This window comes from Chiroxiphia lanceolata, chromosome 4 (assembly GCF_009829145.1).
Source record: "Chiroxiphia lanceolata isolate bChiLan1 chromosome 4, bChiLan1.pri, whole genome shotgun sequence".
In the NCBI taxonomy this organism is placed as follows: domain Eukaryota; kingdom Metazoa; phylum Chordata; class Aves; order Passeriformes; family Pipridae; genus Chiroxiphia; species Chiroxiphia lanceolata.
Window position 1 is genome coordinate 7,050,304 of NC_045640.1, and position 26,023 is coordinate 7,076,326.

The 26,023-nt window shown below is 43.9% G+C and overlaps 1 protein-coding gene across 2 annotated transcripts in view; it reads left to right on the forward strand.

The window, feature by feature from the left end:
* Positions 1–25,514, forward strand: part of FGFRL1 (fibroblast growth factor receptor like 1) — a 171,012-nt gene extending 145,498 nt beyond the window's left edge. For both annotated transcript variants that reach the window (XM_032685997.1, XM_032685995.1), the window contains exons 4-7: positions 10,363–10,443; positions 15,659–15,943; positions 18,757–19,110; positions 22,371–25,514. In XM_032685997.1, the coding sequence (XP_032541888.1) occupies positions 10,363–10,443; positions 15,659–15,943; positions 18,757–19,110; positions 22,371–22,780 (1,130 nt within the window). In that variant the 3' untranslated portion in view covers positions 22,781–25,514. The remainder of the gene's footprint in view (positions 1–10,362; positions 10,444–15,658; positions 15,944–18,756; positions 19,111–22,370) is intronic.
* Positions 25,515–26,023: the final 509 nt, after the last annotated feature.

A 26,023-nucleotide genomic window follows, 5' to 3' on the forward strand; every position in this document is an offset into this window, starting at 1 on the left:
TATCTCAGTGTTTGGATGCGACAGGACTGTACAATTGATTATTTTTGTTTGATTATAAATGCCATCCAAAAATAATGCCTGTGCTCAGTCACTGTCATGTATGACCTCTCTTTCCTTCTAGCTGCTCTGGAAATTTCTTTGTGCTGACTATTCTGGCCATGTGAATTTTCGGGGAGATAGAACATGTATCATTGATGTTTCTACACTTTTGGTGAAGAAAATAATAAACATTGATCAGTGCTACTGGGAAGGGGAGCGATAGAGGTATAACTTTATAGGAAACAGCAGCTGTATAGTAGCTAAAATAGAAGGCTGAGAGCCAAGTCTTATCCATTTATCCTCGTCTCTGCTGTAATCTTCTTCTTATCATTAACCTTGTGTTAGTCCTTTTGGTGGCATGCCTCCCTCCCCTAGCCCTAAGCAATTTAGGGTTGTTGAAGATGGAATTTTGTCCTATGTTCTTGGGTGGAGTGTTCACACTGCCTCGCTTTTGGCATCCAATGTGTGTGGCCATCATCTCTTCTGCAGTCAAGGAAGAGAGGTAGATGTCAACCTGACCTTCTTTTCATTCTTATTCTGAACTTGGCCACTGGAGTTAGGTTTCTAAAGTAAGGACTGTTTAAGCTTATTTGTCAGATAACACTTAAAGTCACAGAATCCTTCCCAATGTTTATAAACTTTCTGTAAGTAACTAATGATTCATTATTATAAATAATAAATGCAAATGAAATTTTTGTTATTCAGATAAGCTGATTGGTGTTATAAATAAACCTTTTCTTCTCAACTCTATAAAAATACAAGACCTCCATCATTCCCCCGCCAGGTCAAAATGGGTGGATGCTAAAAATATGGTTTTTGAGGAACCTTAATACATGTGACATCCACTCTGTGCCTGCACTACTCAGGCAGTAGACTCTGTAAACAGGGTCTATCTTTTCTGCTATCTATGAGCAATGTCTAATATAGTGGGACCCTGTCTCTAAGAAAACCTTGATGCTATCGTAGTAAAAAATACTGGGAAATATTATCAATTTGTTCTGGGTCTGGAACAGCTGGTTGGTAATTGCTGCCTTTTTGGGGCTGCTATTTCATGCTCAGAAAGTGCTGGGGACAAGGCAGAAGCCTAACCACTCGTCTTGTTCTCTGATTTCTTCTCCCTTTCGTCCTCTCCACTACCAGATCAAGACTGTTACCATAGACTGGTACCTGTGGTACAGAGCTCTCAGGGCTGCTGTCTCTGTGTGCTGGGGCACGCTGATAAAAAAAGTAACCTCAACAACAACAACAAAGAAGGAAGAGTTGTTTTCTTGCCCCCTATGGAATGGAGACCTGAAGTCAGGCGGGAGGTCCTGGTGTCTGGAGGAGTCAGCGTGGCGGAAGGGCTGTGATTGCCTTTGTAATGTAATTGTTATAATGGCAGGCCAGGGAATTGCAGTGGTGGACTGAAAAGCTCCAGCTGTTTCTTCTTGTGGTTCTTTGTGTGGTTACAGCAGGAGCTGGAGCATCCCTATGAGCAGATGGAGCCACGACTGAGGATGTGCCTCAGATGACTTTGTGAGCTCTGTGGGTAAGGGGAGACCACAAAAAGCAAGGCAAGAGCTAAACCTTCAGAAAGGCTTCTCCTTCCACAGCATTATGGAAAGTGGTTGGGGAAGGAGGGGAAGAAAGTTATAAACCAGATGCAGATCTGAACCAGATAGAGAGTCATGGGCACAAAAAAAAGGGAAGAGAGAGATGAACGTTTTATGCACAGGTCTCATTCTGCATGGACTCAGAAGACCTCCAGAATTCCTCTGCATAGATTTAGCCAATAGATAATTCTTCATGGTCTTCAAAGTCTCCTATTTCATTAACACTCTTTTCTGTTGTGCTTTTTCTTTCTTATCAATCTTCCTGTATTCACAGTAACATTAAAGGAGTCACTAAAGCTCTCTTTGAGAACTACATGAGCCAACTTTAGCAAATGGATTTATGAAATCTATAGTTCAGCCATGGTTAGACCATTACAATTTTATATGTTCCAAAGTCTGAGGCTGGAAAGCTGCCTGGCAGAAAAGGACCTGAGGGTGTTGTTTGAGAACCAGCTGAACATGAGCCAGCAGTGTGCCCAGGTGGCTAAGAAGGCCAGTGGGATCCTGGCCTGTGTCAGCAATAGTGTGGCCAGCGGGACAAGGGCAGTGATCGTCCCCCTGTACTCAAATCCTGTGTTCAGTTCTGGGCCCCTCACTACAAGAAAGACGTTGAGGTGCTGGAGCGTGTCCAGAGAAGAGCGATGGAGCTGGGGAAGGGTCTGGAGTACAAGCCTGATGAGGAGTGGCTGAGGGAGCTGGGGGTTTTTAGCCTGGAGAAAAGGAGGCTCAGGGGAGACCTTCTCCCTGTCTACAAGTAACAAGTGGTAGGATGAGAGGAAATGGCCTCAAGTTGCACCAGGGGAGGTTTAGATTGGATATTAGGAAAAACTTCTTCACGGAAATGTTTCTCAGGCATTGCAACAGGCTGCCCAGGGAAATGGTTGAGTCACCATCCCTGGAGGTGTTTAAAAGATGTGGATATAGCCCTCAAGGACGTGGTTTAGAGGGAGTTGGCAGTGTTAGGTTTACAGTTGAACTCAGTGATTCTATGATTCTGTGAAATAGAACTTCTTTCTCTTCTTCTGCATGACTATTCCATAGTCCAAAGATGAAGCTTTCACACATCTTCAATTTAAATGCTTTTATTTTGTATCTCATTTTTTTTTGTGTTAAGCCCTTTATATGCTTAAAATACCCCTTTTCTGAAGTTACATCTCTCCACCTTACACGTTTACCTCTTTAAGGAAATATGTGATCTCCTTCCATACCAAAGTTTTTAAATCAAGCCCAAGCAAAAAACCACAGCATCCTTTAGGGGTCTGCAACAGTACAGAACAGGGATACATTCATGTTGTTCTCCCAGCAGAGAATGAAGTATTAAGAAGGAATTGGTGGTAAAAGAGTTAGTTCAGGTGCTGGTAGCAGCTTATGCACAGCAGTGCTAGATTCTCTCTGGACTGCTAAAACTTTCCATAGATGTAGGACTGGTTTGTGTGTTAGAGCTAGATTGGTACCAACCAGTAAAATAAACTGGCTCTGAAATGTCTATGCTGCTCCATAGTCACTCTTTTTCTCATTCTCTGGAAAGGAGTTACGTCTTCCTTGGTCTTAAAGCAGTCATTTCTGTGTGTTGAGATGTGGGATGCAGCAATAACCATCAGTTTAGAGCTTTACCATCTGCAGGTGATAGAATGGGCCTGTATATCATCATAACTTAAAGATGTGAGTTACTGATCCAGCTATGGACAGAGGTCTTGTTTCTTCATTACCCAGCCAGGGCTTTTGTCTGTAGACTGTGGAGCCTCTTCAGTGTTTCAGGAGGCAGATGGGCTGCAAATATTTCTTTTGCAAAGCATCTTGCTTACCAAGAGTTTCCCAGTGCTTGGCCTGAACTGAAATCCATGAAAATTTTTGCATGGAAATTCTCATGAAAATGGCCTGAACTTAAAATACCAAAAAAGCCACCAACACGAATTTCTTTTTATTTTTGTTGTCAGGAAATTCCAGTATCAATACCTCTGGTTATTTTTGGCCCAACTGGAGTCAAAATCAATAAACAGTAAAGTCTTCAGTGCCTGTCACAGAGGGAAAATCTCTGTCAGTAACCTGTTACTTTCTGTTGGTTTTTATCGTGGGGATTTTTTGGTTTTAAGTGGTTTTGTTGTTTGGGTTTTTTCAGAGAGAGAGAAAAGTAGAGTCATCATTGGCTATGCCCTCCTCTAGGTGGGTTTCTGCTTTTTCATCCTGAGAGGTTTTGTCTGACTGGGCCCAAGGGGAGGTGTTTCTTCCATGAGGTCTTTTTTCTTATCTCCAAATATTCCTGATACCTTTGTTTTACTGAGCCCTTCCAAATAAATGCTGAGCACATTTCCTGTCTTTTTATAGCATCTGCACTGTTAATACAGTAGGTGACACTGTTACTATAGTAGCAGGTCAAGGAGTAGTGAGCATGAGATGAAGGGTTAATGGAAGATCTGTGAAAAATATTCAAAATAGTACTTTCTGAGATTTGCACCAGGTTTGCATTAGTGAGATGAGTTCCTTGGAGTTTTGTCCTGTCTGCCTCTAGCAGAAAGAAGAGCTCAGAGAGGAGGTTTGCTAAATTAGATCTCAATGATGGGAGAAAATTCAGAATTAGTCAAAATGAAGACTTTGCATGTTAATCTTCATTATTTCAAATCGCCTTTGGGATTCATCTATGAATCACCAGTCCCAAGGGTCCTGAAGCCATAATTCAGACCTTGCAAAAACCACAAAACAAGCTGAAAAATCACAAAAATCTCAAAAAATAGTGGTTTTTTTCTTTCCTTTCCCTCCAAGTTTTTAGAGTGTATTTTTAGAGAGTTCTTCTTCAGAATCAGACATGTTAAGAATTGTTATTCAATAACAAAAAAGCCTAGATTCTAAAGTAGTCACTTCAAGGTCAAGATCATGATCAAGGACTTCCAGAAACATCCCAAATATCACAACATGAACAATAAACCCCCATCAGCTGGCAGTGGTAGCTGTCAGATGGGAATCATGCTAGCCAGTGGGGCTGTTTTCCTGGCCATTGGGGGTTAACATCAGCTGAAATTCTAGTGAAACCTGGAGTGTTAATCCACATTAAGGAGATCTGGGGAAAGCAAGTGCCTTAATCCCCATAAACCCAGAGGTGAAGTTGTTGCTGCCGTCCTCCACATACCCCTCATGGACCATTCATCTGGGCAGCAGATGAACCAACAAGCATAGCAGAAGAGTCCCTAAAACAAAATACTGAATGATCTTTGCCTTGTGTTTTCCTTTAAATTCCAGTCAGTATTACAGGAAAACCTGAATGTATCCGAGATAAACTGCAGAGACCTACTTTTTCAGATAGTACATGCTTTTGCATGTGTTTATCTGCTACCTACTGCACCATTAAGGCTAGTGAAAAATAGGTACAATCACCTCCTCTTCAAAGTTCGTGGTCCAAGTTTTATTGGTTAGATCAACAGAAAAAATTCTAGTTTAACTCCTAGGTATGCCCAAGACCTGCCTCCCACAAGCAACTTGTGTTTTGCCACTCCCTAGACATCTGCAGCAGTGAGGGACATTGGTGAGCAAATATGATGTGCAGATATGATGCGAAAGTCAGCTCTTAAAGCTGGAGTTCAGAGAGATCTCTTTCATTCATCCACGGGAGAAGGCCTCATTATAATTGTTCAAGCCTGACTGGATTACATCACTTTCCCCCTCATTTCACTCCCTCCCCACTTGCCTCCCTCCTTTTATTTACACCCCTTGTTCAGTGCAGTGTTGAGCTGGGGCTGCCTTAATGATGGATGCTGATCGCTTCATTCCCCATTGCCCCCCCATCACCTCCCCCAGTGCTTTGAAGTGTGCTCAGGTCTCAGGCTCCAGTTCAGAGGTCACTTTGTTTATTTATGCAAAGCTGGCTCATCTGTGAAATGGGGCTTTCAAGGCCTCTGACATCAAAGACTCCAAAGCTGGTCCCATCAAGTCAGAGCAGGGACGGGCCTTGCATTATAACAAATTAAAGCAACTTTGTGAATCATAGAGAAATATGATGGTTAAATTTTTGCTTCACAAACTGGACTGTTTTCTTGACTTGTGGTTGGACTCAGCACATGGTATTGGCCTGAAAACCAGTCATGGTTAAAACACGAAACCTTCATAAAGAGTCTGTGGGTAAAGAAAATTTGATCCTGACTCAGTAACAGTCTGAATATTTCCCATCAGTTTCTCTCAAGCTTGACTGTTATGCAGAATTTTCCATTTGTTTTAACTTTCAAGAGGGAATGGAACAATTCTGCTATGGTAATAAACAGTAACTATACCCCACTGATGTGGCAATCTTGTCCCATAGGATCCTCAATGGGCTTTGTCAGTTGATGGAGTTATATACAGAAATCCCTTCTCTGCAGAAATCCAGCCTGCTTTGGGACAGGGGGTAGACCAAAAAAACACATGGCAGGCAATATGCATAGAGCATCGTGGTTTCTGGGGTCAGAAAGGGTAATTTGTCCCATGACATCAGCACTGATAATCATGGCCTCATACACTCAGACGTGTCCAGTCTCATACAAATCCGTGACTGTCCCTTTCAGGTCCACCACACACATCCCCAACATCAGCAGCATCTCAGTCCTGTGGCATCTCAGACCTAAAAGCCAGTTTGGAATGAGATCCTGAAGCAAGAGAGAGGTGATGTCTGGGGATGATGCCAGTGGGGTGACACTCCTGAACAATGGGCTGATGCCTCTGTGTCCATCCTGGCTCTGTCTTGTATTGCCATGTGCTGTATTTAGGGGGGGAAGGGGTTACACGAGTTTCTCCCATATCTCCAAGTCTATCACCTGACATGATATTGGAGCCTTGCCCTTCAGGTTTCTCGACCAGCCAGCCTGCTTTGTAGCACTGTGGAGCCAAACTGTACTGTGAGGACACCTAAACCATGTGTATGTTTTCTTAGCATCAGATACTCGTGACATAAAATTAGTCAGTGATTGCTTTTCAAGGCAGGTTTTCCACTTCATCTTCCAACTGGCTGCTATCCTAAGCCTGTGATACTGTCCAAGAAGTCCAGTACAAGATGACCTCCCAATATAGGTCACAGAAATGAGAGCTTGTAGGAGACTTCAGCAGTTCATCCTTCTTAGCACTGCCTTTCACAGTAATGTGCTGGCAGCAAAGTGGGCAGTGTTACATGGCTGGTCCCTACTGCCCTTAGACTGTAGGCTGATTTTTTTGTATGTACTTATCACCCCAACCTACCCAACTCTGGGGGGGAGGTGACAAGAGCATGATCAAGTAAGTGGCTTATTAGGTAATTTTCGAATATAACTAAGACTCATGTGATTTCTGCTACTATCTTATCCTTTTGTATACTGGTCATATGTGACTTGTTTTTTAAGTTCCTCTCTCTGTCTTATAAGAATATTGCCAGGCCAATTACATTTGTGAAACTCAGGGTGAAATGCAAACAGCAGGTCTTCAGATCTGACACTATTAACCAGGCTTCAGACTAAAGGTTTGGGCTGCACCAGATGCTTCTGAATTTGCAGGATATTTGGCTTTGTTGTCAGTGTCACAGACCCCTCCGCAGAAGAGAGCAAAGTGTATTTGTGCTACAGAAAGATACACTTCCTTCCCAGCACAGGGATTAGAACAACTGTAAAAGTGTTTCTCTATCCTAGGAAGCCACTGAGTATTAAAATTGGAAAAATAAGAAAGTTCTTCAAAACAGGGAGAGATATATTCTTTCAATGCAGCCACAGTACTGACTTTGGATAAGACAGGTGGAAGTCAAATATTGGTGATATCTGACTTAGACAGGGGTCTCTCATCCTCAGGGTATTCCTGAAATATCTGTCTCCTGAAGTGCTACTCTACTTTATGTAATATTAAGGTCTTTTTTGGCTCTCTGAGACCACAGGTCAGAGCTTAAGACACACACCCAAGGTACAAGAATGGAGATTCAAATCCCTCTCTGAATTCAGCAGAAGAGGGACCTGACCCTGGGTCACTCACATCACAGGTTAACACTTCATCATTATATCACTGGCTACTCTGCTGCCTCACTCACGCTTTTAAATTCAACTGGAGATTCACACACTTCAGGGAATCTTCCCAAAATGAGTTTCACCCAATTTCTGGATCTCATGAATCAACTCTTTTTGGTACAGTTCTCAAGTGTGAGTTTTTTCAGACACAGTCATGCTGAAGGTAGAGACTGCTGTAACGTCTCTCACCCCTTGTGTGGCTCTAGGGATGGGAAGGAGCAGGAACTCTTGCTCTGCAAGAGTTTCCATGTTTATGACGTTTCCCCGCCTCAAGACTTCTGCTATTGTTGTTAACGTTTCCACATTCCTAGCACACATGAAACAAGTTCCAATATATCTAAACCAATGTGCCTAAATGCATGCAGTTATTTATTTCAGTGTTGCTCCTCCATCAAATTAACTATTCCATCAGCTCAGCACGATGGCATTAGTTATCCTGATCTCTTTCACCCAAAACATTTTTTGCTGGGTTTGGTAGGTTATTCCACAGGTTTGTGTTTTGGTAGGATAAAAACTGAAGAAGCATCTTCAAAGGATCAAACAGATTCTGAGCAATTTTCCTTACATCAAAAGCTTGGCAGTATGTCAAGAGGTGTGGAGACTGCCAGTCAGTCCATGTGTATCAGCAGGAGGAGTGTACATGGGCTGACATACTGTAACATGAGGCAGCAGGCAAGGGAGATATACTGCCCTTTGTACATCAAGCTGAGCAGGATTAAGATACAATTGACAGAACATTGCCACTTAAATGCCATAACCACTTTTAAGATATTCAGCAGTTAACAATGGACAGGAATCCTACATCTCTCTGCAGTTTTTCTTTATTCTCCATTGCCCAATACATTTGTCTGATTGTGCAGAGGGATTTAATAAGTTCTCTCTCAGAGAGCATCCAAGATTTCATTTGTAGCACTACTGATATTTATGGGAAAAATTATGTAAGTGCCAGGAGAAAATTGATGTTGTATTTTGACTGAAGGGAGACAATCTGTCACATGCAACCCATCATATATAATGGAGCTGCTTCAGGGACCTGCTGCCCCAAAAGTTTTCTTTTCCCCTCAGAGTGACAGCTGTACATACCTCCAGGGAAAACTGCCCTGAAGTAACCAAAAGCAGAAGAGAAAAATGTGTCAGGTCAAGAGGGGACAAACCCATATGGCATTGCAGCCTCTCTGCTCAAGGGACAGAGGCAAAAGAGAGCAGAGCATCTGTTGGCATATAATGCCCCTTACTGAAGAGATGGGATGAGTTTCCAAAATAGCAGAACCTGAGGTGAGGATGGGGTTAAACACACATTCCTGTCTCACAAAGACACAAGTTTACACACTAAACACTGTTTAAGAGCAACCCAACTTCTAAAGCAACTGTCAAGAGCAGTTTTATTATTTATACCTTCTGGGGAGGGCATGCTCATCTATAAGCTCAGATAAGTCCTCTCTGTCACAAACACTACAGAAAGAATTTTCTTCTTTTTCACTCATGAGACTGTTTTTTAATGGCTTTTAGGATTTGGACATTTAGAGGGATTCATTCCTTAGATCAGATGTTTCCACCTCTCTTTTTTTTTACACCATTGTGTTCCTCATAGAGGTGAACTTTTTCCCAACCTTCATCTGACCTGTCTCTGAAAATCGAGTTTCACCCACTTCAGTGCACTTCGGGTAGGACCTGCAGAGCTCTTGATCAAGATCACCACCTCCAGCTACTGTATAGGGCTGTGCCACCTGTAGAGCACAGAAATAACCTTAGAAGAGCCATATTTTGCTACACCATCACTTGTAGGTGCCCAAAGTCCCTCAGGTGGACCTTCCTCCTGGTGTGATGCATTGCTATAAGAGGTTGCTTGGAGCTGAGAACTTGTGCAGTAGAAGTTGAGCTGTTACTGGAGGAGGAAAAAGACTTCACATCTGGGCACTCCAGAGGTGTGAGGCCACCAACATCACCCAGCTTGCAGAAGGACGTTCAGGGTACTCTCCTTCTCCCTTGGCCCTCAGGGAGACCTTCCAGGCGACCATATCACAGTGGCAATTTGAGGTAGAGACTGTTGGAAACAAGGGGGTTTTACCTTGAGATTTCTATTTCTCCTAGGAGGACAGGGCACAAAGTCGAAATTTTAGTGCTGCTCTGTGGTAGTGGTATAGGCAACTAGAGTGATAAGGGACAAAGTGGTGTGTTGATGCAGGTGGATGAGGTGGTCTCAATTAGAAAAGAATACCCATAAACAGCTTTTCAATTCAATATTCTTTTCACCAGCCATAACTTTACATTCAGTATCCCCTGAGAACTCATTTAACCCCAGAACTGCTTGCTTTTCTGATTTTGCATGGAAGCTGAAAGGTGAATTAGTGGCTGTAATTCCACTGCTTGTGCTCTGTATGACTGATCACATAGGTCTTCCCCCACCTCCAAGGTTTACTTATCTTTAATTTTGATTTATACCACTATTTGCATAGAAGGTACAACAGATCAGCTCCTCCTAGGGAACAGCAACCTGTAAAAATAAACAAAAAGGCTTTTCTGAGATATTAATGCAAACATTGATTAATCTCCCATTGCTTTGGCAGCCTGCTGAAAAGCTCATAAAGCACTAAACTAAACTGTTCATTAAACTGGCCAGGCTGCGCATGCCTGATGTGTGTTGAGTGTGTTTCAGCTGCATGGTGCCTCCAGGAGGAAATGCAAACTCTTGTACTGTTGCACTGCAGGAGACCTTCCTAACATCTTCCCTCTCCTTTCCTTTGCAGATGATGCCAGCTCAGGAAAGGATAGCCAGGTACCTGAAGGCTCCAACGGAGAATATGAAGATCATTCTGGGAAGCAATGGGGTAAGGAGCAGTGTATGTTTATTGGTTTTCCTCAGTTCTTGGTTCGTTGCTGTTCATGTGGCACATTTCTCAGTCGCTGAAGGAGAGGAAAGGCAGAGCAACTGGAGGGAGTTCTCCCTACATATGGTCAAATAATAAACAGAGTGTCAGCTGAACATGTTGGTGTGGATGGATTGCATCCAAGGGTCCTGCGAAATGCAGCCTGTGGTCGGCCCTAGGGCCCCCTGCCATATAGCCCAGCATGGTTCTCCCTTGTATTTGTTTTTCTGGGCAGGGACTTTCTTTTGCATGTGCAGCTATTATAGCTTTCATAGACTCCCTATAAAAAGCATATTGACTTTTACAGCAGTATTTCCAAAAGTCTTCAGTGCCAACATAACACTGCTCCCACTGAGGGCAAATGGGAGGTCTGACTTCACTTCAGGAGAATTAGCACTAGGCCAAGCTGAGTATTTTTTAAAATCTCCCTTTCTTTTACACACCTGCCTGAACTTTTCTAAGCCCTGGACTGTTCAGGCATAAGATTTTGTTGCTGTTGCAGAGCTTTGGGGAACTGCTAAAATCTGACTTGGAAAGAATCACTGCAAGACTTGCAGGTCCAAAGTTTGGTCCAGGCACTCCTTGAACGACAGTAAGGAGCTGATGCCAAACAGCTTTTGACCATTACTGACAGGAGTGTGATGTGAGTTTATGAGCTTGATGGATGAAGAACAGCATTTCTATTTTGCTCATACAGTACATCCTTCTCCTTAATATAGAGATGGCTTTGTACCACATTTGTGGCCAAGGAGAAACCTTGTAGCAGTGGTAGGGGTGGAACCTGACAGGCTTTTGCCATATGAGTCCCCACCACTTAAGATGAGGCCAGTTTTCTTCAGGAGCTGGCAAACAAGTGCTGTGGTGTAGTCCAGGTTACACCTGAATTACAGATTTGTCTGAGACTGAGCTTGCTTAGGGAGAGGAAGGTAACCTTCACTCACTCTGAAAAAGGATGACGACATTCTAGAGTTAGAGAAGGAGTGTCGTAAACTACAGGTCAGGAGTACTTCAAGAAGGGATTCAGCAGCTACTAAGAAAAGCTGCCATCTCTCCACTCTTCATTACCATGGTGGAGACAGGAGCAGACGGGGCAGATGCGCTGCTGGTAGAGCTGCTGGGTGATGGATCAATACAACAATAATATTATGAAAGAAGATGTAAGCCCTACTAAAAGGATTATGCATTGACAATGTCATATTATAGTGTCGCTCTGTGCTGCCCTGGCCCAGTCCTTCTTTGTGCTGCAGAGTGTTCCTGAATCTCTCCTTTTCCTCCCTTCCCTCCCTGCTATCTCCTCTCCCCAAGCAGAGAAATGCCTGGGGCAGGCACACACCTACCAAAGCCCTTTCCATCCAGCAGTGTTCACCAGCAAATTGCTGGTGGGAGCTGGTGTGAAGGGAGGGTCAGTTTGTGTCTGCATGTCTCTGGAGGGTGATGGGTGAAGAAGCAGTTTGTGTTGTCACAGTCCTGGGCCCTGGAGAAGTGTAAGAGGAGAAGCATGATAAAAAAAGGTCCACTTTGCTTGCCATGTACCACCATGGTATCACTGGGGAGAGGTCCTGTCCCCATCAAGAGCAGGGAACTGATGTGAGGAAAGATAGATACCCCCATCCACATCTTTCCACAACTGATTGAGCTCTTACCCAAAAGACTTGGAAGTATTTCAATACTTGGTCACATCATGATGCTTTTTTTGTAAGTATCATTAAAGCTGAAAGTCGTAGTGACTGTCACTACATGGAAGTAATTGTGGTGGATCACAGCAGACAACATATTTCAGATAATCACCACACTTCATATGAGCAACACCTGACAGGAGCCTCTGGGACTGATCCGTGCCCCACAGGGAGAGGAGACCACAGAATTCCATCACAGATCTTCGTGCTGACAGGCTTCAATTTCATTTAATTTTTGTTAGCTTGAGTAAATCTTCATGGCAAACAGCATTTCAGCCAGGAACCCATGCACAACACTGTCTCTTTGTCCCCATCCACTTGTGTTTTCCCTTGCTCTTGAGTATGACATAATTTACACTGTATAAATGTGTGGTTCATGTTTATGAAGCAAATGCCAAATGATGAAGAGGAGAACAAGCGTATGAAGCATAAATAACACAGAGGCACTTTGTAATGGCCTTTGCTGGCACTCCAACAAGCAAAATGTCTGTAAACAGTACAGATTTGGGGACAGACATTTACTAGAACCAACTCAAAAGAGATTTTTTTTTTTCTGCCTCTCTCTCACATTGCTGCTTCTCCTCTTTCGCCTTTGTGCTTGCTGGGTCTCTTTTACTCTCTTATGTGTGTATCTCTCTCTCTCTTTCTCCTTTTTTGTTAACTGGCCTTTCTAAACTTGTCCAATTCAGGCTTTTGTCAAGGAAACATTCAGAACTGTGTAAATGGGATCTGGTTTCAGCATATTGCACATAGCCTGGAGTAGCTCTTGAGACCACATAGTCACTTAACCTTTCCTGAACAGGGGAAGAAAAAAAGGCAGAAAGAGCCTAAGAAGTGTAGCTTTACCTGTAGTTTGGTGTGAATTTGTGCGACCGTGTGCAAGGAGTGAATGCAAATCTCCAGACAGATTCATGGGAGTCACAGTGGGAGGAAAATCAGAATTGTTGAAGCCTGGCTTTTTTGGGTGGAAAGAAAGTTTCTGTCTTACAGTGCCCTTACTGAGCAGGGACACCGCCAAGTCCTTCTGAGAGCTCAGAAACACTGCCTTGACTCTTCAGTCTGCTGGGGAAGTGTGACTGTCCTGGCTCCAGCCTGCTCTTTGATATGTTAGTCCCAGTCCAGGAATCCCATCTTCCCCTACCTGGACCTGGAGTTGCTGGTCTTGGGGTAAATTACTGCCATATTAGAGGATAACTGCAAATGAACCCATTTCACAGCTGATTCCTGACCTTTCCGTGCACCTTGCAGACATTTACTCAATTTCCACAATGACAGCCCTTATCAGCACGTCTCCCTCGGCTCAGACTCAGACTTCGGAATGTCCTGCCCCACAGCCTGCAGCTTTGACAGGGTTCATTGTCAGGGAGGGTGATTGTTTTTGCTGGGAGGGGGCCTCCTGCAGCAGACCCCAAAGGGGACACCCAGTAATTTAGGCGCCACGACCTGTGGAGTGGGTTAGTATGTCACACTTGTTGCTCAGCTGTCACGGCAAAGGCTTCCAGTGCCGGAGTTACTCCGGTTCATTGGATTACACATGAAAGACTCTGTATGGAGAGTAAAGCATTTCTGAGCAAGAGTTTGGAATAACATGAAGTGGCTGGGACCCAAAATGACAGCCAAGGGGGGCGAGGGAAGGCTGTGGAGACAGATGGTTTCCCCTGCGGAAAAGAACTTTGCAGAGAGGGGTATGCCAAAGGGTGTCCTCTTCCAAGAGGGAGGGATGTTGGCCAAAGCTGCAGGGGGGTGAGGACTAAGGGATATGTTCACGAACCTCAGAGGGCAGTGGCTGCCATTCCCCAGTGTTTGGAGACAGGAAGCTGCAGACCTGCCTCCTCCATTCAGGAAAGCCCCACGACAGTGCACATCCTGGAGCTTCTGGCCCTCAGCCCTGAGCAGCAGGGCGGGCTGGCTGGTAGAGAGTCCCACCATCCTGAAGCTGAATTCCCTGATACCTGAAGCACGACTTTCTTAGCTTGTTTTGGTGTGTTGCATGCTACTGAGGTTGTGGCTTTCCAGTTGCTATTGGTGAAGGCCAGTGGCTGCCCAAGGAAGTGGTGGAATCACCATCCCTGGAAGTGTTCAAAAAAGCATGTAGGTATGCTTCTTGGGGACATGGTTTAGTGGTGGAGCTGGCAGTGTTAGATAAATGGTTGTACTCAATGATCTTAGAAGTCTTTTCCAACTTTAATGATTTTATGATGGGCATAATTCAACACTGTGCCACAAAGCTGGCCACTCATTACCTGTTTCTCATATTTCCCAAGAAAAGAGTCAGGGAATATTTACCAGGAGCATGCAAAAGTGCAGGGTGACTGTCCTTTGGGGCTGAGGAGTAACACCACAGTAATCAAGAAGTAGGGTTCAAAAGCAGGGGTAAAAACCTGTTGTGGAAATTCTGAACAGACTTGGAGGAGAAACTGGTTTTGCCAAAATAAAAAAAAAGAAGATAGGTGAAATTGGCAGGAGCATTTTGGATGCAGGGGAGAGTGTCAAGTGGGCGTCAGAAGTGGTATTAATCTAAGCAGGAGCCTGCAACTAGAAGTGCCCCTGGACTGGCATTGTGTAGTTAAAGTAACTGTGAGAAATTTGTAATTTCTTTTGGATTTTTCATTAAGGTTCAGATTTTACAGGTAGGGACCTTGCATTTCCCTAATGTTCTTGTCACTGCTGTTGAAAATACAGGTGATTTCTTTGCTAAGACAAGATGAGTAGCTTATCCCGTGGTTCTGTCCACCAGCAGCTATTGTTTCAGATTCTCCATTTTTGGGATGGACTGGCATTGAATACCTTCTAATAACAAACTCTAGGGGTTTTTACTATGTCTTTCCATTTCTTTGTTTGCTTCTTCGGGCCTTTCAACACGAATGCTTTGTAAATTGAAGTTGAATGAACTGCACACATTTAAGTTCAGATCAATGTGCAGAAGTCTGACACACTTCTGAGACTTTCCTATGTATTGAAAGGATGTTGACTCTTCTTAAGTCCCTTTAAAGCCAGTGAGAACTGAGGGGCAAAACATCTTTGGAGAATGAAGCTTCATGTGACAAGCAAAAAATTGAGAAAATGGTCAGCCTGACAGGAATCTGAGCTTTTTCCTTTGGTCTTGGCTAAGGACTTGCCTCTGTGGCATGAAATATGGTAACAATTACAGTGTGATTATGGAGCCACATTTTGCCTACAGCTGAAACAGTGTGATTTTGGTATTATTCTGTGAGGTGGTCTGGTGCAGTTGCCTTACAGACACAGAAATTCTGGGGTTGTGCTATGCAGAAGGCTGATACAGTGGCCATAGCAGTCCAGTAGACTTTCAAATGCATCAGGCTGGGTAGTGTCTCCTTTCCAAGGAAATCGGTTTGAGCTGATATGAGGGGAGAGTGATGCACTGATGTGTATGGGGCTGCCAGGTGCCTCTCAAGCAAATTTGCCCACAACACTTGACAACATTATCCTTTTCTACGTGTTCTTTGCTCACCACAGTCAATTTTTCATGCCTCTTGCAGCCCGGCCCAGGTTCACACAGCCTGCCAAGATGAGACGGAGGGTGATCGCCCGTCCTGTCGGCAGCTCCATCCGCCTCAAGTGCGTGGCCAGCGGGAACCCAAGGCCTGACATCACGTGGCTGAAGGACAATAAGCCCCTCACTCCCCAAGAGATTGGGGAGAACAAGAAGAAGAAGTGGACATTGAACCTGAAGAACCTGAAGCCGGAGGACAGTGGGAAATACACCTGCCGGGTGTTTAACAAAGTTGGAGAAATCAATGCAACGTACAAAGTTGAAGTGATCCGTAAGTGCAGCCTCTGGGGTGGAAAGGCAGGGAGGGACCTTTGAGAAGGGGGCTGGCTGGGTAAAAAGATCATGATGGCAAATGTGCAGTGCTGGTGGCTGGAAGCAGAAATGGGGAAGTGTTAAAAACATCAGCAGAGACAAAGAAAGCATTACTGAAACTCTAGAATTAACCTGGCCCCTGGGCAAGACAGAGGAGCAACAGCACAATTTAGTAGCTGAAATGAGGATGGGTACTTGGGAAATAGTCATCTCTAAGGGCACCTGCATGGTAAAATTTTACCATTGCCCAGTTCAATTGTATTCTACCAAGAGGGTCAATTCAAGGACAGACTGAGAACTAGCTGAGAAAGCCTTTCAAGTACCATAGAGGAGGAGTGAAAATATTTAGGATAGCCCAGATTACTCTGTCAGAATGGGTGAAACCAATCAATTGAAAATTTAATCTAGAAGACTCCAAAGGGAATTAGCAGAAATCTTATGTCTGGAGTGATTAGCCAGACAAGGCTTTAGGGCCAGATTCTAAAAAACATTTGGCCATCTGAAGGTCCAGGTGGGTACAAATGAGATACTTAAAAAAACCCACAAACAAACCTGAAAAATTCCCATTAGGGTCCTGTCTGTATCTTTAGATGCCCACATAGCTTTAAAGATTCAATCCTTAGAAGATGAGATGTGGGGGATTACCCTGCACTGTGGTGAGGTAAATTGTTCTTCTTACTATTTAGCTATTCTGATGCTTGCTCTCTAATCTCCTCTTTCCCCTATTATTACCAAAGATAATTATACTCAAATCCTACCTAAGTTTAACAGAGAAGAGCTCTTATTCTTAAATCATTGTGCTTTGTCTATGACATCATCATAAGTTGTCATGGAAATGATTACAGAGCAGCCAACTCAAGAAAGAGGAGAAGATGAGCTGAGTGGAGGGAAGATTGAATAGCCTTCATTAATGAGGAGCAGGGGCATGGAGGGCTATTTCCAGCCACTTTGAAAGCATGTTGTTTGTCTGTGCATACATTTTAGCATGAGAAAGTTTATCCCAGTGCGATTGTTCTCAAAGGTAAAGATCTGTTCTCTGATAAGTCCTTTCTCTAGAATCACAGGAATTAAAAGCACATGTGGGAAGCTCTGTTGGGCTCTGAAGGCACAAACCTGCTGGACATCTGGGATTGATAAAGATGCAGCTGTGTGGAGACAGTAAAAACATGTGTTTACACTAAAACCAGGAGCAGAGGCAGGGAAATGAATCAAGCCCCATCCTAATGGCAGCTGTGGCATTTTCACTTCATCAAAACCAGACAGCACCAGGAACAAACCCCTTTCTGTGTCCCTGTTTATCTTGGTTTTTATCAACTTAAAGATGTATGTAACCTTTGTTTTCATTAGCTTTTGCTGGCCAGGAGTGAAAACAGTAACCAAAGCTGGAACCAGAGTCAAGGAGATAAGGGCATTAAGCAGTTTTCAGACATCTTTCTATTTTTAACATCATTCTGTGAAACATTACAGGTTTTATTCAATTTCCTTCTTTTTTTTTCCCCTTGAGCCTCTGCTCCTAAGTCCTGCTTATCTGAATCTCAGTCTCCCCAGCTGTGATTGCTGCTCGTAGTCCCAAGGCAAGGCCTACAGAGACCGCTAGGGTATTTTTGTTTCCCAAGCACATCTTTATAGCCCTCATTATTGAACGTATCCTGAGTTTTTGAAGAAGGGTCCATTGTTCCTTCCTCTCACCCCAAAGCCAGTGCTGGTGGGAGCTGTTTTGTTACATGCTCAAACCAACAGTGTTTGCCATCAAAAGGAGATGATGATTGCCAGCAGTTACCACCCACTGTGATACCATAATTTCTCTCTGTGCCTGGGATAGAGGTTTGAAGTACCTCCTTGTCTGGAAACTGTGACTGATTTATCTGATTCTAACACTAAAAAAAATCCAAACATTCCTCAGAATGAGGCAGATATTTTTCTTTTTGCTTTATGTGGTGTTGACACAACCTAAGGCTTACGGTCATGCTGGAAAGAGTGTTCTTGTGAACCTCTTCTGTTTGATTTCCTTTCCTACCATCTTCTTTCTTTCCTCACCTGAGACTTGAGGCAAAAAAACATTGTGAGAAAACAAAGATTTTGTTATTGGCTAGAAAATCAAATGTCTTCTGAGCTATTCCTCCATAAAAATTTTCTCCATAGTGAGTGTGGTGATGATCAGACTGAAGAAAGAAATACCCTACCCCTCACTGTCTCTGAACTGGGGGCAGCCACAGTGGTTACGGTGTGGTGTCTTAATAGATAAGTACTTATAAATAATCTGGTAAAAACATGAGGTTGTGTCTGAGAAGACATAAAGTTCTGTCTTATTCACCTTTAAGTTGCACCCTACTGGAGGTGGTGGTAAGACACAACATCACAGAATCACAGATAGGAGAGTTGTTCAGCATACAGAAGAGAGGGATGAAGAAAATCTTCCAAAAAAAGGAGACTCAGAGGGAGATCATACTTTTCTCCAGGTCTGATTGTGGGTAGAAAAGTAACTTCCTTGTTAGAAACAGTGAAATTCAGGTTGAGCATGAAAACAGACTTGCTAAGCCTCAGACAATGGAAGAGTTGTCTGGAGAGACTAGAGAGCATCTACCATTGGAGGCTTTGGCAGAGGCTGGGCAAATTTGTATCAGTGGAGGTTTGCAGCAGTCTCAGCCTGCCTTGGGGCAGGGAGTTGGACTACACTGTCGTTTTGCGTCCTTCCTACACCTTTTTCCTATGTTTCTGCAGTTGCAAGTTACTGAGATTGACAAACACCTTTTACCCTATGTTTCTGTGCAGAGAGGACAAGGTCCAAGCCCATCCTGACAGGGACACACCCTGTCAACACAACGGTGGACTATGGTGGGACCACATCCTTCCAGTGCAAAGTCCGCAGCGACGTCAAACCCGTCATCCAGTGGCTGAAAAGGGTTGAATATGGCACAGAGAGCAAGTACAACTCCACCATCGATGTCGGGGGGCAGAAGTTCGTTGTGCTGCCCACGGGGGAGGTCTGGTCCCGCCCAGATGGTTCCTACCTGAACAAACTGATGATTACTCGAGCCAAGGAGGAGGACGCAGGGATGTACATTTGCCTGGGGGCAAACACCATGGGCTACAGCTTTCGCAGCGCTTTTCTCACAGTCCTGCCAGGTGAGTTTTCACTTTTTTGCCCCCATTTGTACCAACAGTCTGCCTCATGGTATTAATTATACAACTACTGATGCCCATTGGGCTCCCTGACCCTCTGTGATGCCATGCTGATTTACGCTTGTTCAGTTCTGGTAAGAATGAATGGGGGACTAAATCAGCCCTGATTTAAAACATTCCCTGCTGAAATCTTGTTGAAGGTGTTTCCTTTTCTCCCTTCATGGGAAATGATCACAGAAGCACAGAATAAGTGAGATTGGAAGGGACCACAATGGGTCATCTGGTCCAACCTCCCTGCTCAAGCAGGGTCGTCCCAAAGCATGTTGCACAGGATTATGTCCAGAAGGTTCTTGAATATCTCCAGTGAGGGACATTCCACAACTTCTCTGGGCAACCTGTTCCAGTACCCACAAAGTAAAGTTCTTCCTCATATTAAGGCTGACCTTCCCATACATCAGTTTCTGCTCATTGTCTCTTGTCCTACTGCTGAGCACCAAACAGAGCCTGGCTTCATCCTCTTGGCATCCTCCCTTCAGATACTGATGGACATTGATGAGGTCTCCTCTCAGTTGTCTGGGTGGAATAAAATGAATTATCTGCTCCTATATGGAAGAGGAGCTGAGAACGGATGCTACAGTTTCAGACACTACATTACTTCAGGTTTGGGTGCAGGACAGGAGAGGGGAACTGAATAACAGTGCAGTTTGCAAACCCATTCCCTTACATTTCTCCTTTCTTTTGCCCTTATTTATATTGCTTTTGCTGGTAAAAGGAAACAATTATACAGGCCCATAAAATGAGAGAAGAATAAAAACTGTTCTGGTCACAAGGAAATGAAAAGAATGAGTGTGAAAAACAGAATGATTGATTAGTTGAATTCTTACCCAATGGTCCCCTGGGGTCCCTGTGACAAACTCACAGCTGCTGCCTTCTCTCCCCAGACCTCAGAGCTGGTGACCACATCTGGCTGAGACTGTGTTTGAGACACACCATCTTTGCTTGGCCGTTTTCTCCTTTGCCTCTTGACTGTCCAATTCTACCCTGATAATTTTTTTTTTATTGAAAAAAGCGGTTTTTTCTGCCTCATCTTGCCTTGTGAATCTTGCTTCGGATCCACCAGTTTTATGACAAAAATAAATCGTACTGCTTTTTCTTCCATTTGTCACCACAAAGCCAACACAGCTAAGAGAGTGCAGGAGCTGGAGCCAATATCAGAACATTTTAGCTCCCAGGTGCAATGGAGTGTCTCCAGTCAAGACACCAGTGAGAGGCAGCGATCATGAACTGGTTTTCTCTGTAGATAGCGGGGGAAATGCTCATGAATCCTGTAACTAAGGCAGCATGGCCTCTTCTACTCCCTGATTGCCAAAGCTCTGCGTCTCAGCAGCCGTCGAGGGTCACTGGCTTGAACTTAGATACTGACAGCAAGTTGCCAAGTAGGAGAATGCTCTTGGCACTGTCCTCTGCATCACTTGGATTTAGGACTAAACTCTAACTGAAAAGCTGATCAATCCCAAGGAAAAGGCTGCATGGGTGGGATATAACTCAAAGCCTCTGGGACTTTCTGAACTATAGGAGACTGATCCAGCTCCCACTGAAATCAGTGAAAGACTTTCCATTGATTTAAATGGGACTGTAATGAGCCCTAATGCCAGATCCAGCACCTGCAGGCCTGTTGTTATTGGCAAGGATGGAGAAGGAGAGCCCAGCTTGCCCTAAGAGGCAAAGTTGTGGTTGTAAGGCCATGAGTTAAAAACATCATTTTTCTTGTTAATCTATCAGTTTTGACGTAGACAGCTCTGAGGAACAGCATGGATGAATATCAAAACACTTTCATTTCAGCCTAGCAAAGGATTTCTGCCAACCAACATGAAGACTCTTGTTTTCATGGTCAGCTGACGGGTCAGTTCTATGATCCTGTCATGCTTTTAGCAGGAGGGTGGACCAGATGACCTCCAGACTCCCCTCCCAGCCTAAATTATTCTGTAATTTCCAATGTTAGTGAATCAAAGTTTTGTCTATGGAGGTCAACAGTATAGGTCCTTCTAACTTCAAAGAGACCACATGGTATATATTTAACATTTCAGTCCAGCCGTAGGATTATTTGTCAAAGAGAGAAAAAGACATTAGTGTCATAAAAGATGTTTGGCTTGAAAGTTAAGTGATATATGTTTGAATATAACATATTGAGCGATTTAGATAGCCTGTGGTTTTTGAAATTCTTGAGTGTCTCCCTGCAAGCTGAATTCTGTGCCTAGGTATGTTTCCAAGCTTTGGAATTCCCAGCTGGTAGCTATCTATACAAGGATTTTCATAGCTAGAATCCTACCCCAAGGCTCCTTTTGGGTATATAAATCAAGAGATCAGGCTGAGAAACCAGAGTGGCTACTCAGGGATGTACAGGCTGCTAACAGCAGAGAGGGGTGAAGAGGAGGTAGGTGTGAAAGATGATGTCTGAAGCATCTTGTCTCCTCCACAATAGTTGAATTTACTGCCTTTGAAAAGCCGACAGCAGCTCCAAACAGACTGGTGGGGGTAGTGCCCATTTGGTGTAGGGAGCTGTGGACACACTTTAATGCTGTGTGAACTTTCAGCTCTCCATGGCTTGGGCACCAGTGAGGGGACACCAGCTCGCCTACGTTTTCCCCATCCTTCAGACTTCCTCCCAGCCACACAAGAAACTCAAGAAAACACCTCTAAAATCCAACATCCATGCTCCCTGCCATGGCAGAGCATTGCTAAGTAGCTCCAGTGTTGCTAGACGGTGTTACTAAAGAGTGTCTAAAGCCCAGCAGACAGAGCTACACCTGGCAGAGGCAGGTGGGCAATGTGCTGTGTCTCTGCACAACCCCATCATGCCTCCTGGGCTGCTGACATGGAGGTATTACTGACATGTCCTGTGTTGTGTCCTCCAATCTGGGCAGCAAAGCTCACTCCATGACAGAGTGAGAGTGTTAGGAAACTGTCTCGGGCTGGCTGTAGTGCATCCATTAAAGGTTGGATAAGAAAGTTAAAAAATCCTCCAAAGGCTCCCCTCCTGACCCCTAAACCAGAGAAAATGAGTTGCTTGTCCTTCCAGGAGCACTGAAAAGCAAAGCAGTTACCAAACATCATGTGCTGGCTTGATTTCTCCCTCGTTACTTGGTCTGGCAGGGTTGCCAGACAGCCTGTACAACAGCCAGCCCAAGTGTGACATCTGTTTTGAATCCACTTTGCCTGCATTTAATTAACTCTTTCTGTCTCTCTCCTGCCATAATGTCCAGATCCCAAGCCTCCGAGTGCACCTGTGCCCCCTTCCTCGGCCAGCAGCCTGCCCTGGCCTGTGATCATCGGCATCCCCGCCGGAGCTGTCTTCATCTTTGGGACGATCCTCCTGTGGCTTTGCCAGTCCAAGAAGAAACCCTGCTCCCCTCCAGCTGCTGCCCCTGTGCATCGGCCGCAGCCCCGGGACAGGATCTGTGTCTCCCAGGTCCCGGACAAAGACTGCATCTCCTCCATAAACTATGAGGAATATGTGGCCCAGCAGCAGCATTTGCTGTCCCAAGGGCCTGCGCTCGCCCCAGCCATGGCATCCAAAATGTACCCAAAGATTTACACGGACATCCACACCCACACCCACTCGCATGTGGAAGGCAAAGTCCACCAGCACCAACACATCCAGTACCAGTGCTAAGAGCTGGCCCTGTACAGTAGCTCGTTTTTGGGCTTTCCCTCGTGGTACCTCAGAAGAGACTGCTCCAAGTCAGCTCTCACTGCCAGCAACAGGCAAAGCAGACAGAAAAGATTTTATATATAATTTTAAATATATATATACATATATATATAATTGTATATGCGTGTGTGTATGTGTGTATATATATATGTGTATATATCTATATCTATCTATATAAATATATATATAATAGAGAAAGACAGAGAAAAGAGATTTCTTTTTTTTTTAATTATTGCAATCAGGATGTAGCTGAGGAATAATGAAGGATCTCCAAATCACAGCAGAGAGGCAGCCATCTCCAACAGCAAAGCCTTCCTGGATATTTTAATCAAGGTGGCAACAAGTGAGACAGGACAGAGGGATGTGAACCACCACCTCCTTCCTTGTGTTACTAAGAGGAGCAAGTAGAGCAAGAGGTGTGTGTGGTACTTTTCTGGATGCACAATGCTGTTCCTGTGCCAGCTACACATCACTTGTTTTGGTGGGAAGTCCCCAGACCTGTCCTGCTCTGAGTGACCCGAGCTCTCAAGTACTTGAGGTTTAGAGCCAAAGCACCAGGAGACATGACCAATTCATCTCTTCCAGGGGGAAAAAATAACACAAGAGGGTCTGGAAAAACCAATTTCCATTCACAAGGTGAAATACTGAATGCTTCTCAGTCACAGTCAGCACAACCAGCTAACCGAGCTGGTTGGTTCTATTTCTGCAAGGTGAAGACATCTTGTTTCCCATGGGATGTTCTGCAGATCAAGCCACAAGAGCGCCACTCCTCTGGTCCTAGGACTCAGTGCCACTGCCAGGAAAAAGGAGAGAAGGAATGAGGAACATTGTACAGAACACCTTTATATTTATATTTAAGAAATAATAATAAATAATAATAATAATAATAATTGAACTGCTGAAGGTGAAGAAAGCAAAACACACTGTCCTTCTCTGATGGCTTACGGCGACAAGCTACTGGATTTTCTACATCAATGCAAAATACATGAAAGCATTAGAAAAAAGTGTAAGAAACAAAGAGAATGAAATAATAATCTTGTAGGAAAAAATGCATTTGAGAAATACTCAGCTAGGTTGTGTGTGGTTGCCCCATCCCCTCAGATATCATTTTGGAAATGATAAAACTTCATTGCAGTTCAACAGTAAAAACAGAAAGAAGAGAAAATAAATAAGGACCATATTAAATACCTATATGGACTGGGAATGAATCCAATTGCAAAATATAAAACCTTTGTAATTCTATATAGAGTTTAAACAGAAGTCATGTATATTTAATTTATTTTGTTAAACAAGAAAAAAAATGTATGATATTTTCCTCGAAACAGGCATTTCTATACGTATTTTTGATCAAAGAAAATAAAGATTTTTTTTTTTTCCAGGTTCTGTAGATACCATGCTCAGAGTATGCTCCATGTAGCTTGTGACCAACTGTGCTTCTCGTAACCTGTTGGTCACCTGTCTCTATGCCTTTGTACACTAACCACGTGTAATCTCCTATCACCTCAAGTACTGCTGGTGCCATCCTTTTCATCAGCTTATATTCTGACTGTGAGGGTCTGCAATGGCCAGTTCACTACTCATGGACCCCATTCATCTTCAGTAGCAGAGCTCTGTGCTCACACTATGCATTTTTGGGGGAGTTGGGGAGGTTTCGTTAGATTTTTAAGCACAAATCTGCAGTGGGTCTTCTTCTTGAAAGAAAATTTTGTAAATCAAAACGTAAGATTTGTGAGGCTGTAAAAGGAACCTTGGCCTCCGGGTGGGTGCCTGGAAGGGGAAATTATGGAATGCAGGTGAAACAATTTGTAGCTTCAGGAGGCAGTGGAGGCTGAGCTGGGAGCAATGAGAAGAACTGGAGCTGCTCCCCTCCAGTGGGGTTTGAACCTTCATTCTTCTGCACACTAACAAGAGGCACCCAACTCCTCAGTGGCCAAAATTTTCTTTAGAGGAGGCAGCTTCAGCAACGCTGCATGCTTCAGCAATGCTCTTCTCTTGAGTTTCATTTAAAGTTTGCTGGTAAAAAAAACCAAACAAACCTGAAAATTTGAAAATGAGAGTTTTTAAGTTTGAAATTACTTCCTTCTCAAGCCTGTTCTGTGAAAGAGATCCCCACCAAACCAGCTGTTCTGTTTAATAGTGAAACACTTTATTTAATCTGAAACAAAGCAGTGCTTTAGGCTTTGCTTTTCTCTGAACATTTCTGAAGGTATTTGCTCTGTGTTGACCTGCAGTGATTTTTCTGGTGGTTTGTTTGAATCACCAGCAAACCAAACAGTTCCCTGTTTGCTCAGCCACAGTGCTGTGAGATGGGGCCCCGATTCAGTGAAATACATCAGCTCCTGCTTTTCTTCATCAATACATGCTGCTCCAAAAGGTCCCTTTTTTGCTTTAGTAGTGGGATATCCATGTAATAACCTCTACAGGAAGACCATTCCTCACCATAGTGTTCCTACAGAGGTTATAATAAAGCAACCCATCGCTAACCATTGTTTCTTTTTCAGCAGGAGGGTTCAGTTAAACTTTGTTAACACAAATTGACGAGGTCCCTAAAAGCTAAATTCAGATTAAGGGTACCTTCATATGCATCCTCTCAATTTCAGGGAAACTTAAATTTGAGGACTGAGAACTCTGTTTGGATATAAGGCATGATTTAGTCAGGAGTTTTTAATGGCTCTAGTATACTGAGTAATTTCATTAAAAAAAAAAGGCTTTATACACTAAGTGCATCACCTCTATTTCAAGAAGACAGTAAGTGTATGAGAGATACTAAGGGCTACATCTCATATGTAATACCTGGGAAGCTCCTTACTGCACCATGGTACATCCCAAGCCACTGCACATTCCAGCAACATTAGAGGCATGGCAAAGGGCAGGATTCCCCTGTAAGGCCGTGGCCCTTCTCTGCTCTCTAGGCCAGTGCTGCAGCAAGGGGACACTTCTAACACATGCTGTGTTAGTGGTACTGATACCAGCTTCAAAGGTGGAGGTGAACACTGGGCTTGTATGGTTCAGCTGAGCAAACCCCGAGAGATTATCTTACAGCACTTTTTCAAATGGCAGCTATATCTCTGACCCTCAGAGAGAGGGTTAGTGGGTTAAAAGAGACAGTCCTGCATTTTCCACGCAGCACAGTCTTCCAGGCTGTGTGTAGCACTCTCCACCAGTGCCTTCTGCCCTTTGTGATCCAGCTCCATAGTCTTTTAT